The sequence below is a fragment of the Larus michahellis genome, chromosome 3 (assembly GCF_964199755.1).
Source record: "Larus michahellis chromosome 3, bLarMic1.1, whole genome shotgun sequence".
NCBI classification, from domain to species: domain Eukaryota; kingdom Metazoa; phylum Chordata; class Aves; order Charadriiformes; family Laridae; genus Larus; species Larus michahellis.
This window is the reverse complement of record NC_133898.1, coordinates 13,179,063-13,196,398: the sequence shown is the minus strand read 5'-3', so window position 1 is coordinate 13,196,398 and position 17,336 is coordinate 13,179,063. Positions and strand designations below refer to the sequence as shown.

The 17,336-nt window shown below is 42.2% G+C and overlaps 1 protein-coding gene across 4 annotated transcripts in view; it reads left to right on the top strand.

Moving 5' to 3' along the window:
* Positions 1–1,637: 1,637 nt before the first annotated feature.
* Positions 1,638–17,336, top strand: part of ANAPC1 (anaphase promoting complex subunit 1) — a 35,236-nt gene continuing 19,537 nt past the window's right edge. For 2 of the 4 annotated variants that reach the window (XR_012585939.1, XM_074578653.1), the window contains exons 1-24: positions 1,638–2,034; positions 2,183–2,344; positions 2,518–2,569; positions 2,770–2,879; positions 3,280–3,362; positions 4,536–4,609; positions 4,876–5,024; positions 5,543–5,763; positions 6,402–6,611; positions 7,181–7,276; positions 7,727–7,817; positions 7,934–7,999; positions 8,725–8,862; positions 9,195–9,335; positions 9,706–9,766; positions 10,308–10,495; positions 11,325–11,399; positions 12,436–12,701; positions 13,672–13,763; positions 14,724–14,872; positions 16,535–16,613; positions 16,710–16,746; positions 16,853–16,923; positions 17,051–17,229. Coding sequence is in view for 3 of the 4 variants with exons in the window: in XM_074578653.1 (XP_074434754.1) it covers positions 1,822–2,034; positions 2,183–2,344; positions 2,518–2,569; positions 2,770–2,879; positions 3,280–3,362; positions 4,536–4,609; positions 4,876–5,024; positions 5,543–5,763; positions 6,402–6,611; positions 7,181–7,276; positions 7,727–7,817; positions 7,934–7,999; positions 8,725–8,862; positions 9,195–9,335; positions 9,706–9,766; positions 10,308–10,495; positions 11,325–11,399; positions 12,436–12,701; positions 13,672–13,763; positions 14,724–14,872; positions 16,535–16,613; positions 16,710–16,746; positions 16,853–16,923; positions 17,051–17,229 (3,003 nt within the window). In the remaining variant the exon portion in view is untranslated. The remainder of the gene's footprint in view (positions 2,035–2,182; positions 2,345–2,517; positions 2,570–2,769; positions 2,880–3,279; positions 3,363–4,535; positions 4,610–4,875; positions 5,025–5,542; positions 5,764–6,401; positions 6,612–7,180; positions 7,277–7,726; positions 7,818–7,933; positions 8,000–8,724; positions 8,863–9,194; positions 9,336–9,705; positions 9,767–10,307; positions 10,496–11,324; positions 11,400–12,435; positions 12,702–13,671; positions 13,764–14,723; positions 14,873–16,534; positions 16,614–16,709; positions 16,747–16,852; positions 16,924–17,050; positions 17,230–17,336) is intronic. The other 2 variants (XM_074578654.1, XM_074578655.1) reach the window with 2 other exon arrangements.

The window sequence follows — 17,336 nt, the reverse complement described above, 5'->3', positions numbered from 1 at the left end:
CAGGAGCTGGGTTTTTAGCTGGTGTAAGTCAGTGGAGCCTTCCAATGAGTTATGCTAATCCGTATCACACAAGCATCTGAAATTTTGCGAAGGGGTGTCGTGGTACACTCCCCCCTGGGCTACATTGCCATGTCTTGTCTTAGTTATGAGTGCAGTGAGTTGGGATGATCTGTCCTTTTCTTATCTTGGTTACAAGTGCAGTAAATTGGGACAATTTATTACTTTCTTGTCCTGGTTACAAGTACAGTGAGTTGGGATGTTTAGACACTCCCTTACCATACCTGAAACTCCTGCTGCCTGGATCATAGCCCGATCCGAAAGGTACAGAATTACCCGAAACGAACTGTGGCCAAAATGGAAAAACACTGACCAAAGTCAATCATCTCGCAATTCTATAAATAGTGATCCTAAGTGAGACCCTATGAGCTCTCTGGGATCACAGCAGGCGGTGACCGAGTATCTCCCCGAGTTGGGACATCTCTCAGGGGAGATTTCACCAGGTTCCCAAGATCATCCTGACAGATGACAAAGGGTTCAAAGGTCATCTGCTGACAAACGCCAACAAAGGAAAAGAGTGAGTAATTTCCTACAATTAGATTTCTCGAGTTTCAAAGATCGTTTGCTAACAATAATTTACCACTATTTGCAGAAACATCTGGATTACGCGGGTTAACCTCTGTATCTGTGTGTGTGCGTGACTTGATTTAGGAAACTGTCCTAAGTCTTGTGTGAACCTTGCCATTCCTGAATCTTTAACTAAATTGCTGTGTCGATTATAGCAAATTTTATTAAATCACTCTGATAATTGGCTGATGCTTAAGTATTGTTAAAAATCATACAGCCTGATCTGTGTTGATAAATCTTAAATTGCTGCTACGTCAAAGTTGTATAGGATCCATAACCTTTCCTTTGCAGCAAATTGGTGTAGTTGGCAGGCTCCTAAATCTCATTCGTGATGAGAGGGTTGTACAACACACCTGTTGGTGACTGGAGAGTGACAGCCGTCCGGAAGGCACTGCCAGTCCTATGAAATGGTCTAACGTGTTTCCTGCTTCCTAAGCACCATGCCTGCCTTTGGAAAGTAACTGCTCGCACGTACTGCTCAAACTGTACAGTTAAATGAATTGCATGCTGCATAAACTTTTACACCTTAAAGCGAAACGACACTGAAGCCTCAGTGTAGAAGCTGTTAAAATATTTAACTGCTGAAATATACAGGCCTGGCTGTAAAGGTGGATTTTGTCACAGGCCCCACGTTTAGAGAACAGTCCTTTGGCTGTCTGCTGGCTACAGTAATAAGAGAAGGCACAGAGTGACAATTTGGCTTGTAAGGGGTGAGACAGGTCCAAGTTCATAAAGAAAGGTCCCTTAGGAGGGAGGAACGGGACGAGGCTCCAGCAGGCTGAGGTGACAGCGGGACACTGAGCTGCCGAGGGCCTGAACACCCACACACCAGCGATTTTGTTTTAAAGATCAGTGTGACCGCACCACCCCAATACGGCGTTCTGAGCAGGGTTCCCCTCAGGAGACACCGCCAAACGCGCCCTCGGGCCCAGCCCGAAGCCCTTGTGGGGATTGAGCGAGTAACTCCCCGCCGCCGCCCGCCGCCATTTCGCTCCCGGCGTCCCCCGCGCGGCGCCGCGGGGCAGGGTGGGAGCGACAAGATGGCCGCGCCCGTGTGAGGAGCTGCCGCCGCCGGCGTCCGTGCTCGCCTCAGCCGCGCTGCCGCTTCCCGCGTGGCCCCCCGGGTGGCGCGGGAGCCGCAGCCCGGTCGTGGCGGGTGTGTGTCCGTCCCAGAAATAATGAGGATATCGGGCCCCCATGTCGGACCACTCTGACGAGAGGGCGACGATGATTGCGGCCGGCGACCTGCAGGAGTTCGCCCCCCGGGGACGCGAGCACTGCCGGCGCCATCCTAGCGCCCTCACCCTCCAGCTGCGGCGGCTGCAGCCCGCCTCCGAGCTCTGCTCCTCCGACGGGGCGGCCGGCCTGGTGGGGTCCCTCCGGGAGGTGACCATCCACGAGCGGCAGCGGGTACGATCGTGGCGGCGAGGGCAAGGGGGGCCCTGGCCTGGCTTTCTGGCTTCCTAAATAAATTGGCCAAACCGTGAGCTATGACTGGCCGTTGTGACCGCACTAGCAGGTCTTGTAACTTTTCCTTAAAAAAAATCTTGGCTTTCAGGAAAGTTGGCAGTTGAGGAAAGGTATCAGTGATGTCGGGGAAGAGGTGGACTACGATGAAGAGCTGTATGTGGCCAGCAATATGGTCATCTGGAGCAAAGGAAGCAAAAACCAAGCATCTACTGTTTATAAGGCTTTCACTGTCGACAGCCCTGTTCTGCAGGTATGAAAATGTGAAGAGGTGGCAACTGAATGAATGCACGTTAGCTATAAAAAATACTTGCTGTTTTCAAACAGTGTTCTGAGGTGGGGTTATTTTGGGAAATACAGAAAGATGATACTGTGTAGTGGCATCAGCTGGATCTTCAGAAATAATTATACCATGTTTGGTTTTAGGCCTTATGGTGCGACTTCACTATACCCCAAGAAAAATCTGAAAAATCTGATGGTAAGTTTCCTGCTTACTGTAATGTCAAACGAATGCTTTGAGTTCAGCTCTACTGTCATGAGAAGTTTAGTCATCGAGACTTGCTGTGTTAAGACAGCCATCCTCCTTTCAAATTTACATTTTGTGTATAGGGGATGTCTAAGGAAAGAAAGAACCTTCACTGTGTGTTTGCTTTGTTTGTTTTTTTTTTCTTTCCCTAGTTTCAGGCAGTGATGAAGTAGGAGAGAAATGTATCTGCATATTGCAGAATTCTTGTATAAATGTGCATAGCATAGAGGGAAAGGATTACATTGCTGCTTTACCTTTTCAGGTAAGTGCTGTCCTTTTTTTTTGTCCACAAATGCGCTTGTTATCTGTTTGCACACTGTGTTGGTGTGGGGAGGTATGCATAAAACACTGCTGACGGTGGCTGCCTGAGTTCTTCACTCTATGGGTGAAAGGGACAAAGCTGATGAAAGTGCAGCTGTGCGATCAGGGCATTGAATACTTTTGAAAGTAGTAGTGGCCAGTTGTAAGATGCGTGACGGTATGGGTATGACCACTTCGTAGTCTGAGAACTTGCTCCGATTTACATTACCCTTCTCTCAAGAAAAGGCCTAAATATCTTATTTTGCTACAATGAAATACTCAAACATGAAGCATAATCAACATAGTAAGTACTTGTTGTTTTGGGGATTTTTTGGTCATAAATCTATTTGTAATTTTTATAGGTTGCAAACGTCTGGCCAACAAAATATGGTTTGTTATTTGAGCGCAGCAGTTCTTCACATGAAGTACCGCCAAGTCCACCCAGGTATGTAATGAGTGGCTTTGTTTGTTTCATTATAGACTGTTTGCTAATCTAATACAGAGATGCAAGAGCAATAATGAAAGGAGCTGTGTTTTTGTGACAGGGATGAGTGAAATCAGGTGAAACATCAGGAAATCGCAGGAAGGGGCTGGTTACTGTTAGTCTATTATATTCCTCTGTTAAGAAATGGTTGGGAGTGGTGGTTCTGGATAGGACATGGAAGGCACGATATGGGTGTTACTAGCCTGATTTCATTAAGGTTTGTCCTGGGAATTGGTTCCAGGCTGTGATGGACGACTGGGAGGTTCACTGAGGGATTTCACAGAATGGTAGGGTTGGGGTTGTCATTGAGACGTTTTCTCTCAGCTGCAGGATGTATCTCTCAGCTTTAAAAGTATGGAGTATCTTGTTACCTATTTCATGAGGATCCTAGACCCTGTGCTCTGTGCCTGGGCGTACAGCTGAGAAGCAGTGTAAGGAGATGGATGGTATGCTGATGAGCAGCTTTAATAGAGCCACTTGCTCTCTCTTGGGCTTTATATGTGCATTCCAGGCACTTGTGATTCTCTAGTCCTCAGAAGAGTTGGGATTAGAAATAGAGGTCCTGAAAATGTTTGAGAGGGTACGTTGCAAAAGTCATGATTAACCCTACTGAAGGTGGCCTACTATGAAAATTCTTCCTTTTGCTACTGCCACCACAGATGGGTGGCTTGATTGCTTCTCTGTGATGGATACGAATGACCTGATGGCTCTCTGCTTATCTGGGACCTGTGGAACCTAAACTCCTAAACTGAGTCTGGGTTAAGGGCTTTCTCCCCTTCCTACTCCTCCTCCTGATTTAGCTGGTGCCAGCTCTGTTCACTCGTGCCAGCCAAAGTCTGTCGCGGGGCCACCAGGGGGTGTCATTCTCAAGCGCTCTGGAAAAACGTAAAAACAAGACCTCATCTTCCTGTTTGATACACGAGCCTTTGTTTGATTCTACTCGGTTAATCCAAAAACTTCTGTGAATGGAATATATGTCACTACTGTTAGATTTCAGGCTCTGATTATTTATTTTTTTTTTTTAAGGTCTGAGGAGCTGTTTTGGGATGGCAGCACATGTACCAGCTACAAGAGAGAACAATTACGCTTGCTAGCCTTTGGTTTTTGAACATGCTTTGTTTGGTTTCTTTCTAGGGAACCTTTGCCTACCATGTTCAGCATGCTACATCCATTAGATGAGATAACACCTCTTGTCTGTAAGTCTGGAGGTAGGTTTACATCTTTAGATGTGTCACTTGAAGTCCATCAGTATGGCATCAAATGCTTAATGTGTCACTTCAGAGTTTTCGGTATTACAAAACTTGCAAATGATCACTTTCAGTAATTCAGAAGTGGGGTGTTTTAGCTGCTTCATGAACAGGGAAACTTGGGAATTGCAGAAGAAAGAGGGTATGAAAAATGCTAACCGTGTAACAGATAACAATGGCTGTACAAATGATCCATTTGCCTTAAATGAAGTTAACTGCTTCTTTAGCAGGTGTGTTTGGTTCTGCTAGAGTGCAGTATGTTGCTGATTACACCTTGAGGATCGTGTTTCTCAATGCTGAACCTTCCATTGTGATGACATACGATACTGTGCAGAGTTTACATACTGTTTGGGCTCTTCGGAGAGTAAAGCCGGAGGTACGAATTCATTGTCGACTAAATATCATTATCAAAATTTTTTGTGTGTGTTTACGTGCCCTTATGGCTGTGCGTGTTACAAATGCCAGATATTTGTGATTTATTTCACTTATAAAAGAGTAAGATGTTTGTTGGTATGTTTTGTTGTTTTTTAAAAGTAGTTTCTTTCATGTATTTGCATGTACCAGAGTCAGGGGAGATCACACGATGGTGATGGTCACAAAGTATGCTGTGCTTATCATGATATTCCTTATGTTGTACCAGGAGGTTTTGACTCTGCTTAAACTGTTGTGTTCTGTAAGAAAAGTGACAGACAACTTAGTGCCCTGAAAACCACAGGAGTGTGACTATGCCTGGGAGTGAGAGAGTATGGTCAGTAGGAATAACTTTTAATGCTAAGCACCTAGCTAGGCATAAATTTTTAACACCTAACTGATGAAACAAGCTATTTGAGCGTCTTCCCAGCTGTTATTACCCATGTGCTGTTTGTGCGTAGACAGCTGTGTTTTCTCTCCCAGGAGCAGAACACAGTGCTGAAGTTCTCGGAGCAGATGGGCACACCGCAGCACGTGGCCACTAGCAGCTCTTTGACCGCTCATCTCAGAAGCTTCTCAAAAGGAGACTCTCCTGTCGGCTCCCCTTTCCAGAACTACTCATCTATCCACAGCCAGAGCAGATCAGTGTCATCGCCCAGCATGCAGTCCCGCTCACCGTCTATCTCCAACATGGCTGCTTTGAGGTGGGTGCTGAACATGATGCATAGACAAACAATATCAAAGAATGCAAGCTATAGAATAGGATGTACATCTGGAATTGCTGTCTCAGACAGACTTGTAACGGTAGGGACAATCTAAGGTGCAGGTGCCTCCTGTGTTACGGCATCTGAAAGCCCTCTTCGAATGCCTTTGTGACACTTGGTGTGCTATTATCCCTATAGCACAAGAGGGTAACTGGGATAGAAGCCAAAGAGGCTCTTCTGTCATCATACAGCCAGTCTGTAGTGGAGTCAGGGACTGTCTGCAGGTCTTTTCAGTCCCAGGAGTGTTTTCAGTTAGCTTTTCTAAAGAAAGCCGTGTTTAGCGGGAACACATTGGGAGAAATTTTTGATGGCATGGACCATGCAATGTCCATTGAAGTGTTGGTTTTCTTCCTTTTGAAATCTCATCTCTTGAATTCTGACAAGAGATGATTGGAAATCAATTAGAGAATTGTTTTTCTATGCTGGGTTGTATTACTAAAGGAAACTAATACGGAACTAGCTACTGGTTTAGGATGGTTTTGGTTTGTTTTTAAAGTCTCTACCACTGTAGAAGCTGCCTGCGATTCTATACCTGATTTTGAAAATCCACCTTTCAATAATGTCTTATGTCTCTGCAGTCGCTCTCATTCCCCTGCCCTGGGAGTGCATTCTTTCTCAGGAGTGCAGAGGTTCAACTTTTCCAGTAATGCTCAGTCACCAAAGAGGCACAGTATTACCCATTCGCCAAACAGCACTTCCAGCGATTCCTTCCTTATACCAGAAACTGAACCAATTGTTCCTGAGCTGTGTATAGATCATCTGTGGACAGAAACAGTCACAAACATGAGGTTAGGTGCTTGTACTGGGATGTGAGTAGTTCTGGATGTCGGTTGTGGGGAGGTGGGGGTGGAAATAAAGTAAAATAACAGGTTATTTTAGTGTGATGCTCACTGATGGTGCAGCGCTTGAAAAGGCAATTGGACACTTGTAACAGTTTAACCTGCTGAGTTATTTGTAGCCCTCTGAGCTGGGGAATGGTTTAATGAGATCTCTAAAGCAAAGTAGGTTCTAACCTGGTCATTGCTTTGGGGATTTTTTTGGTCTTCTAGGGGGAGTATCTCTTTCTGTGTTACCATCAAAAGGAGCAAAACGCAGCATAAAACCTAAGATTGAGCAGGAGAACCAAGCCAAATAGCATGTGCTCTGCATGCCAAAAAGTGGGGAATGTGGAGATTGAAGTGCTAGAAAATCAATTTCAAGAGTAATGACTGAAGCTGAGACTGGTGCATTCTAGTAACTCGATGCATTTCTAATTGAAGTCTAGTGTGATCCTACAGCTTGTGGGCACTGTGTTTTCCTTCGTTAAAATTTTTGTAGTAGACCAAATGGTGTACTGATGGTTGTGTCTCTCTTACAGAGAGAAGAATTCCCAAGCATCAAAAGTGTTTATTACCACTGACCTTTGTGGGCAGAAGTTCTTGTGCTTTTTAGTGGAATCCCAGCTCCAGCTGCGGTGAGCATCCCTGTCTTGGGGGCAGGTGAACAAAGAGGAGCACTCCAGAAATTACCAGCTAGATGCGGGTTTTAACATACTTATTACTCCAGCTAGTGGAATCTGTTATGTCATGTGACATGTGGCTTTAGTGACGTGTTTTTAACTGTGGTGGCATAGATGATTTGAGCTGTTTAAATAAAACGGAAGTTGTGAGAGAATGTTTAATTTGAATGGTATCCTTATTTATTCTTATCTTTACCCTTTAGAAGTACATTGGGGTGTTTAATTAAACTAGCAGAGTGAAAGTTGCCTAGCAGGGCAAAACGAGCAAAGGAAGGAGGAAGGAACCAGGTGTACCACAATAAGAGTAGCTGCGCCATGCAACATAGTTTTACTTTTCTGTCTTCTTTCTGTAACAGCAGATAGGACAGTCCTTTTATGTTTCCTGTTGTTTTCTCAAATCTCTAGGTGTGTAAAATTTCAAGAGAGCAATGATAAGTCGCAGCTGATCTTTGGTTCTGTTACCAATATTCAAGCAAAGGATGCAGCTCCGGTGCAGGTATGTACCTCTGTATGGACTATTAACTGTGGAGTATCCTGCTTTGTCACTCGTCATCCAACTGTGGTAAGTTTACTTAAATACAAGAAGCTGAGTATGCTGCTTGATTCTTGTAGGGCATTGATACACTGCTGGTTCTGGAAGGCAGTGGAAATCTAGTGCTTTATTCTGGAGTGGTTCGGGTGAGTAACAGTTTTTCTATCCCAAAATAAGTGTTTGAATCTTTGGTTACAAGCTGGGCTGTACAGAGGGATCCTGTGTGCCTCGTACTTACAAGGTATCATTGTAAGGTACTGTAGACTGCTGCTTGCTTGGGAAGGTGGCTGTGCTCACATACCAAGTGTAGTTTACGTGCAGTGCTGGAAAGGTAGCTCTGAAAAATGAGTGGCACCTTGTTGTACACTTAAACAATCTCTTGACTTTATTTTCAGCGATAGTAAAATACTGAAATAATATAATGCTTTCAAAGAAAGAAAACTTCAGGAATATGGAAAATAAGAATTGTTCCAGAACAAAAAACTTAAACTTCTCTGTAGCATGCCAGATAGTTTTAAATGTCAAATTATTTTGCTTTACAAAGGGCTATTAGGATAGACGTGATTCATCCAAAATAATTAAAACTTCTTAAATTCTATGGAGATGCTCTATGTTCTCTGTGTGTACGCAGAAACCTTAGACACTGCAATTTGTATGGTAGGTTTTTCACTGTGTCATCACCTGAGGAAAGTAATTACATGAAGTAATCTTTAATCTCTTCAGAGACTTTAGTTTAAATACCTATCCACTTTTCTTAAAAATTTTCCTTTAAGATGTTAAAATCTGATAATGTCTGTATACGTAAGCAAGCTCCTGGAAGCACAGGCATGAAAACCAGCTATTTGTTTTCCTTTATATTGTTCACAAAAAGGTAGGGAAGGTTTTTATTCCTGGGCTGCCTGCTCCATCCCTGACGATGTCCAACCAAATGCCTCGGCCAAGTACTCCCTTGGATAGTGTCAGCACTCCATCCAAGCCTTTGAATAAGCACCTGGGGCCCCTAGAAGAGGTAAGAAGAAAGAAGTCTGCCTCGGAAAGGGTTTAGTTGTAACAGCTTCAAATGATTGTTTGATTTTAACTTCAAAGATATCTTTTGCAGCTAAGTCTTATTTTTCTTCTGTAAAGCCCCTGAATATAAACAGTGTTTAAATAAGATCTATTTAGTGCTGTCCTAGTCATTTATTTGTGATTTCTGTAAAAAGCCTGAGGCAGAGATCGGAAAGATATTTACGGTTGTTTTCAAAATACTTATTAGTACATTAAGAATGGTAATTTTAGCTGTCTTTTGCTCAGATCCTTTTATTTCAACAATTCTAAGCAATCGTTTTTACCACTTTTCAGGGTGTGCTTTTGTCACCAGTTCCAGAGCTAAGGGATTCTTCCAAACTTCATGACTCAACTTATGTTGAAGACTGTACTTTCCAGCAGCATGGGACTTTCATTCATGCTCTGAGAGATCCTGTCCACAACAGAGTAACTTTAGTAGGTATTATCCTGTAATTTGAGTCAATGCTTTGTTAGCAAAGCAAAGTGAGGGTCAAGTTTACTTCTACTGAATAGTGAGACGTTGCTGGCAGCTCCTGATCAACAGCAAAATATCACATCTGTGCGTTGGTGGCTCCATATCTTTCTCTCTGTAGGAAGTCACCGAATTTAATTGATTCCCTCAAGTGATTCAGCTCAAGATCTATTTCAAGTGTTTCATGGAACTAGCGTCTGAGGTTGCAAATGTTTAGTGTAGCAAATAGCCAGGAATTAGGAATGTGCTTAATACATAATGAGTTCTGAGTTCATAGAAAAGGACCCTGGCTTTATTTTATGCATTTCATAATTTTACTCTTTCATTTTTCAGGAACTCAGCAATAATACAATGATTCGGATTACAATTCCTGAAATCGCAACTTCGGAACTAGGTATGATTCAGAATCCATCACGTGAAATATGTTTTCTGATTTTTGAGGGTTCATTTTTGAAGTAGCTTATGCGTAGCTTAGACGGTAATGATTCAGTATCACATATTCCAGGCTCTATTAACTTACCTTCTAGAGGTGCTACCATTTATTTAGGCGTGCGCTCTTGCTTTTAGTGCTTTACCTGCTGCGCTCTTAAAATTTCCTTTGTTCTTTAAATCGCTTTGCTCTCTACTGTTATGTTTGCTCTTGATTGAAGAAGGGCTGAGATGCCAGTTAAGACACAAGCTAGTTTCAGTAACGAGCAAAAAAGGAACTTTTTTCCACTTTGTGTGGTGATTTAGAGGGGCTGTGCTTAAACCAGAACTAAAGGAACAGTTGTTGGAGTTTGTGTGGTGTGGCTTTTATTGGAAGAGTTGCTGGAGAGTCAAAAGGAGGTCCAAGAACTGTAGAGATTTATAGCACTGACTGGAAGAAGTACCAGGAGGTAAGATGGAAAACTGACCTCTTTTTTTTTTATTTAATTTTTTTTCTTTTCCAACAGTGAAAAGATGCCTGCAAGGCATCAAAGCTATCCTGCCCAAGGAGATAGCGGTACAGATGCTTGTCAAGTGGTACAATGCTTATAATGCTCCAGGAGGACCAAGCTATCACTCAGAATGGAATTTGTTTGTAACGTGTCTCATGAATATGATGGGTTACAACACAGAGAGACTGTCTTGGACCCGTAATGTGAGCAATCTCATATGTTTGTTTTCCTAGCTTACGTTAACACTACTGATAATTCTTCAAGGTTCAAAATGGTTAGAGAGGCACTGAAGTAAGAAATAGGTTGTATGTTGTCTTAAATCACAAGATGCCATCGAATCAATTCTATATTTCTAAATTTAAGGTGTACACTTTACCCTGTGTTTATCATAAAATCTATTTATAAGATACTTGCCACCAACTATCTTGGTCAAATAAAAATAGATTATGACAATTTTACTACATTTAATAACTAACACTGATGCATTAAGGATTTGATTCACCTAATCCATATTAAGCCTGTTTTCACTAGAAACACAGTTCACGGCTCAGATTCCTGTTTCCTAATGAGGATTTCCATGTAGATTTTGAATTATAGTGTTTAAAGTTCTTCCACCCACCCCACCCCCCCTCAACTGTTTTACTGAAGGTATTTGGAGTTTTCTGTAAGTGGATTTCCTGCGGTACTTGAAGGAAAAAAAACAACAGCATGGATATGCATACAACTGAAATGAAAGCAATTACAGTGTATCTACATTACTAGCATTAGCTCATCCTCAGTATTTCCTCTGCCCTAGTAAATAACAGATGTTAGGCAGTCGAACTGAAATTACGCACCATGCACTAGAATAACTAGGTGTGTATAGAAAAATCTAATTGCAGTATTTGTCTTATATGAAAGCGAAGTATAGAAGTACCTAAAGCAATGTCATGTGGTGCTTGGTTTGAATTCAGACGTTACGATTGGTGATTCGCTTATGCAAACTTTGGAATTTCAATACTGAGCTACTTCTGATCTTTTTATTTTTTGCAGCTTGATTTTGAAGGATCACTTTCACCAGTTATTGCTCCGAAGAAGGCTAGACCATCAGAAACAGGGTCAGATGAAGTAAGAAATGCTTTTCTTTTATAAATAAAAGACAGCCCCCCCCCGCCTTGGAGGGGCTAGGTTGGTTTGTGTTTTGTTTTGGGTGGTTTTTTGGTTTGTGGTTTGTTTTTTTTTTTTTTTTTTTTTTAAGGCAAACCAGAGGAGAAATCCTCTGATTAGTGCGTTTATTTTGTCCTGTGTAGTGGCATCACATGACCTTGCCTGTCAGGGTTCTCACTTCCAGAGGAGTAGATTAGACTCAGGAATGAATTTAAGAAGGATCACAAAGCAATCCCAGAGAGTCTTCTGACAAAGTGAAATGTCTCCTAGATTTCACTCCTAGTTTCATCCCTTTAAAATGAGGTTGTCTCACTCTCATGGCTACTCAGCACCTTTAGTTAGGAAGTTAGGACCATCAAATTATATACCTCACTGAATGCACTGATTTTCTCCAAATTTAGGGGAGCGTTTAAGATTGGTTTACTGGGTTTTGCCTAGACAGGGAGAGGAAGCTTTCACATGGTCGAACAGTGAAGTCGATGAGGCTTACTGTCATCCTATCACAAGACGCTTACAAGCTATGATGGTCCGGTCGCGCTATTAGTTTTTTGTGGGCTGACAACTCAGTGAGCCCATGGGGTTATGGACTACAGTCTACATGGAACAAAGGTCAGGATCTAATTCCTGATGTGCTGCGATAAGGGAGGTACAAAGAAGGCTGAGAGCACTAGGTGAATTGCATAAATACTCAGTGAGGTCTTATGTACAGAATATTGGTGCAAAGAAGTCACTCTTGGCTTTCTTTTGTCTTGTTCTCTTAAATATAAGGCTTTGACTCTTTTATGCACAACATGCGGGGGAAAAAAAAAAGGATTCAACTTAACAATTGAGTCTCTGGCTTTCAGGGTTTGTGCAGTGCATTTACCATACAACAATCACGTTTGTATTGGTCTATAGGGAAAAAAACTCCTCTGTAGCAGTACTCTGGAGTTCTCTTGCTGGAAGGTCATGTTCACTGTGGAACCTCTGCCTCTCTTTCCTGTTTTGTTTGGTCTAGGACTGGGAATATCTCTTGGGCTCTGATTACCATAGGAATTTTGAGTCTCATCCTGTAGCCAAAGCTTTGCGACTGGACCCTCTGGAAGCTTCAGCTCCGAAGGATGACTTTTCACATAGCCTTAGTTTGGATTCCTCAACCCTCCTGTTCACCCATATTCCTGCTGTTTTCTTTGTTCTTCATCTGATCTATGAGGAGCTCAAGCTGAATAGTCTAATGGGAGAAGGAATTCGTTCACTTGTTGTTCTTCTGGTTCAGCTGGCCAGGTATGCCCAACTGACAAATCACAGATTTTGTGTATTGTGCAGTGTGTCTTGGTGATGGGTACGTATTATTTTTATGGGAACTTTGGGGGTTGTCCAACGTGGAGCAAACTTTTCATGTGTTTGAAGGAAATGAATGAATCTTTAAAACCTCATTGTGCTTAAAGATATTTGCTGTAGCAAATCTCTTGTATGGTTCTGGCCACATCCCAAAATCAGCGTGATTCACAAACCTTAGATGCTGCAGCTCGTGTTTTTTCTACTGTATTGTCACAGCTCAGCTCATGAGATCTGTCAAATATTCTTGTTTGTTATGGCATCTTCCCTGCAGCCAGTGACTGCATCTTCACGTCTTCCACAACTGCCTTCAAGTTGCATTGCATGCATATAGATAGATAGATACAGGTACGTGTTTAAGTAAAAGATCCACTAACATCTCCCTGAGTTGTATTTGCTATTTCTACCAAATTTTTTATATGGCTATAGATTCTTCCCCAGTGGCACGTACTATAGCTGGCTGGCTAAATGGTTCCCAGAAGTGGCATCTGGTCCTTCATGCTGAAAATGTTGGCCTGGAATGAAAGACGGTGTCTTTTGAGGTGGCAGCTGTTATATGCATTCATGTATTGCAGATAACGCAGCAGGTTATCTAGCTTTAACAATTGGAATTTGGAGGAAACTGTAGTGACAGTGGTCACGCTTTAGGCCGTGGTGGAGGTGTGGGACAAAGCAGAATGACAACTGAAGAGAAATGCACCGGGGAAAAATTAAACATGCAGATTCTCTGCTTAGGGAATGGGCAGTGCCCATGGGCAGCCTTAGTTAAGGAAGTCAGAACTTCCCTCCTTATATCTGGTGTGGACACAAACATTAAACAAAAAAAAAACTCAACAAAAAATGACACAGAAATGCAGGAAGGTGAAGTGTTGGGTTTTTTTCCCCTCTAATGTGATTCACCTGTCTCTCATTCTAGGGACTTAAAACTTGAAGCTTATATAGATTATTACTACAGAGACTATCCAGCCCTTGTAAAAACCTCAAGACAGACATGCGTAATTGATCAAGGTGAGTTTAAGGCTTTGCAAAGCTGGATATTCAGTGATAATGATGTGCAAATTATCTCTAATACTGAGCACATTGGTAACTGTTCCATTTGAAGCTGGTCAGGACTTAATCTCAATATGCAAAGCTGCGTTCATAGTGCCGAAGTTGCCTTGTTCCTTTGTTTTTAATAGCCTCCTAAGAAGACTGGAGTGACGTTAGCATAGTATAGTCATGAGCTGGTGCCTTCAGTCCAGCGCCTCATGGGACACTCCACAGAACAAGAACTTGGGAGGGACTGATGGTTTCACCTTGGCAAACTCCCAGCTCAGGCTGGCTAAGAAATGTGAGCAGACAACTGTGGAAAAGCTTGGTAGTGAGACGTGCCTCTCTTGAGGAAAGCATTGCTAGACTGGCAGGCTCTCAGTTTAAAGTTCATAAAAACTAAATCAGAGCTAAAACCACAAAACTTAAAGTTAAAATAAGGTCCTGTGTCATCTGTGCACCTGTTTAATGTGCTACCAGCTGAAATTTGCTAATCACGCAACACAAACTACTAGTAGTTCCTCCTGACCAAAAAAAAATAATCTCATATGATTGGCCAGGCTTTGCTACTCATGTTCTGATCAGGGAAGGCAAAGACGTTATAGTTAGGTTGTCCTCTCACTTAAGCAATTTATTGTTGTTTAATTACAAGACTGTTCCAGTGAGGTTTTGGAGAATTACTAATTTTATATGTTTTCCTTTTCAGTGTGGGCTGAGATAGATAGTTTTTGTTCTTGAAAGACAAATAAGTGTCTCATGTTGTCATTACTGTCTAGCTATAAACTTCCATCTAATAGGAGGGAGATGTGATCTGTAACGTTTTGGGGAAATGCTGTGGGTTTGTAGTAAAATAGAAGTACTGTAGGGCTTGCTTTGGGAATAGTGGAGAATTTTTGTGTTTGCCATGAACTCAGTGTCATTGCTGTTCATACGATTAAGTCCAAACAGGTTTCATGCACCAGCCCTCATTTTTTTCTGCTGAGCCTCCAAGTATCTTTCAGTGGCTGAGTTCCTGTCTGAAGGGAGAAGCAGTGCAGCCTTATCCTTACTTACCAGGAATTTGTGAAAGGAGCAAACTGGTAGTAGTGGTATGTACTTTGGTAAAAAGGATATGCTTTATTCTGTCAATATAGCAGTACTGTGGCCAGGGTTTGCCTCAGCTTCTTAATTTCCTGGGAGTGAAGCGTCCCCAATGTGAAGTCAAATAACAGAGGGTTTAATTGTACTGTGTGGAGCCACAGGGGCATACTGGAGGGTTATTAAGCCTGTGATAAATAGCTTTGCTGTAACTGTGCTGTTTGGAGACTTAAGCATCTCCAAGCGTTGATGCTCCATACGAAGTAGACCTCATCGGTCTGCATGAAATTCTCTTGAGTATCCCTGAAGTATAGTAAACTGTGCAGTGTCAGCCTCTCCACGTGGAGAATAATATGTATTTAGCAGAGAGAAATCCCTGTGAATCACCTCTTCTCTTTTATTACTTTAATATTACTGAAGGGTGTGGATGGGTTTTAGCAGGTGGGAGGAGGTATTTGAGGTTGGGAAGGGGAGCTCATGAGTGCAGAGTGAGTATCCTATGCTTCACTGCTTATGTTTTTTTTTGTGGTTTGCAGTAGTGGCATGTGCGAAGTAATAATGTAACTCAAAGCTAACTGTATTTTGTGAGTGAGAATTTCCCGGCTTTCTTCTTGGGCATGTATCAACATAAGCATTTAGTCGCATGAGTAGTTATAAGTGCTGATGTTATCTCCTGGTCAGCCTTGCTCGCTTATTCGCAAAGCGCTTACGGAGAAAACATGCCAATACAGGGTTCAGAGCGGAGGCCTTGAGCCTGGGGTGATTGAAGAGCAAAACAGGGAGGAGAGACTCTGCTCTGACCCAAGCGTCCAAGATGAGTTACAGAGTCTCTAGTATGAGCTGCTAGGAGTCAGCCTGTCCTCTGCCTCAGAGTGTGGAGGGTTGAAGCAGCAGCACTGAGACTGGTTAAAGTGCTGATGCTTTCACTTAAAATTTGCTTCTGCATTCAAGCTCTAAAGAACTGTAGACTTTTCCTTGGGATGTTACCTGTGTCTGTCCATCCAGCTCCGTCTTTTTTCCTACCTCTGCGTGACTTGCCTGTGCGGAGGTCAGAGCTGGCATGTTAGCAGTGTATCTTAGCCGAAAATCTTAATGAAAAGCACAAAAGATTTTTACTTGTGTTTTTTACCTTTGGCATGCCAGCTTGTCTGTCAGTATCAAAAAGTAAATAGGATGACAGATCACTTTGATTTTGCTGGCTATATAGCTGAAGCGGACCCTGCTTTGAATCGGGAACAACTTTTCACTCAAAGCCTTCACAAAGTAGCCAGTATACAAGATGTGGAGAAAACTAAGTGGAAAAAATGGTGTCTGTAGAAGGTGTGTGTGTTTTGCAAGAGAAATAAAATGAAATGAGAAGCATGGGAAATATACTAGGAACATGTTTTTGTGTTCAGAAGATCTTTTTCTTTTTACCTTTGAAACAATTATTAGGGAAAATTGAATTAATTGTTTCAGGATTTATTTTTTCCAAACTCCAGGATAAAAATCTAAAGTGTAAGAGTTTGTTACTTGCTGCAGTTGTTTCAGTCTCCTTTTACTAATAATGTTTTCTTAATAAACCTGTCTCACTGTTTAAGTTATTGAAGTTATCTTCTGCCTGCTTTGCTAGGCAGTATAGCAGTAGCTGCACACTAAGTGACTATTTATTATGGTGTCTCTTTCCTATCCAGAGTGTGGCTCTGTATATACTTGGTGACGAGAGTGCTGTATCTAATGAAGCCTCCCATTATTTGTACAAGATTACATCAGGTAATGATGCTTTGATGCCATCATAGTATCTTCTAGTGTCTTGTGCTATTCTGTTGTCTGGAGAATGTGGAAGTAATGTGGCCTTGTCTTTCCTAGGGCAACGAAAACAGCAAATAGAACCGGATGACAATCGGTATGGAGTTTTTTTAGTATTATTTTAAACTCGAGAGTTTTTGACTTTCTGCTGACTTTTGGGCTAGCTTTTATTGGCTTCTCCTTTATTTCTTTTTATTTTACAGATGCAGTTTCAGACAGAGCACATCTGTTTCCAGCCTGGCTGAAAAGTTAGTTATTTGGATGACTAATGTTGGTAAGAGCAGCTTTTATCATTGTGCAAAATGTTAACAATCATATGTAATAGTCTTGTGCTTGCATAATATGAAATACACTCTATCTAGTTTTGATAAAACAGGTTTTTTTTTCTCGTTAATTTTAAGGTTTCACCTTAAGAGATCTGGAGTCTCTCCCCTTTGGTGTAGCTCTTCCTATTAGAGATGCAATATATTATTGCCGAGAGCAGCCTGCCTCAGACTGGCCAGAAGCAGTTTGTCTCTTGATTGGGCGCCAGGATCTGTCCAAACAGGCGTGTGAAGGGAACCTGCAAAAGGGTAAATCTGTGAGTATGGGCATAAGTGGATTTCACGATACTGGGTATTGCACAGAGCACTCTGTTCAGAAACTTCCCCACCATCTACTGATGCTCAGGGCATCAGAAAGCGCAGA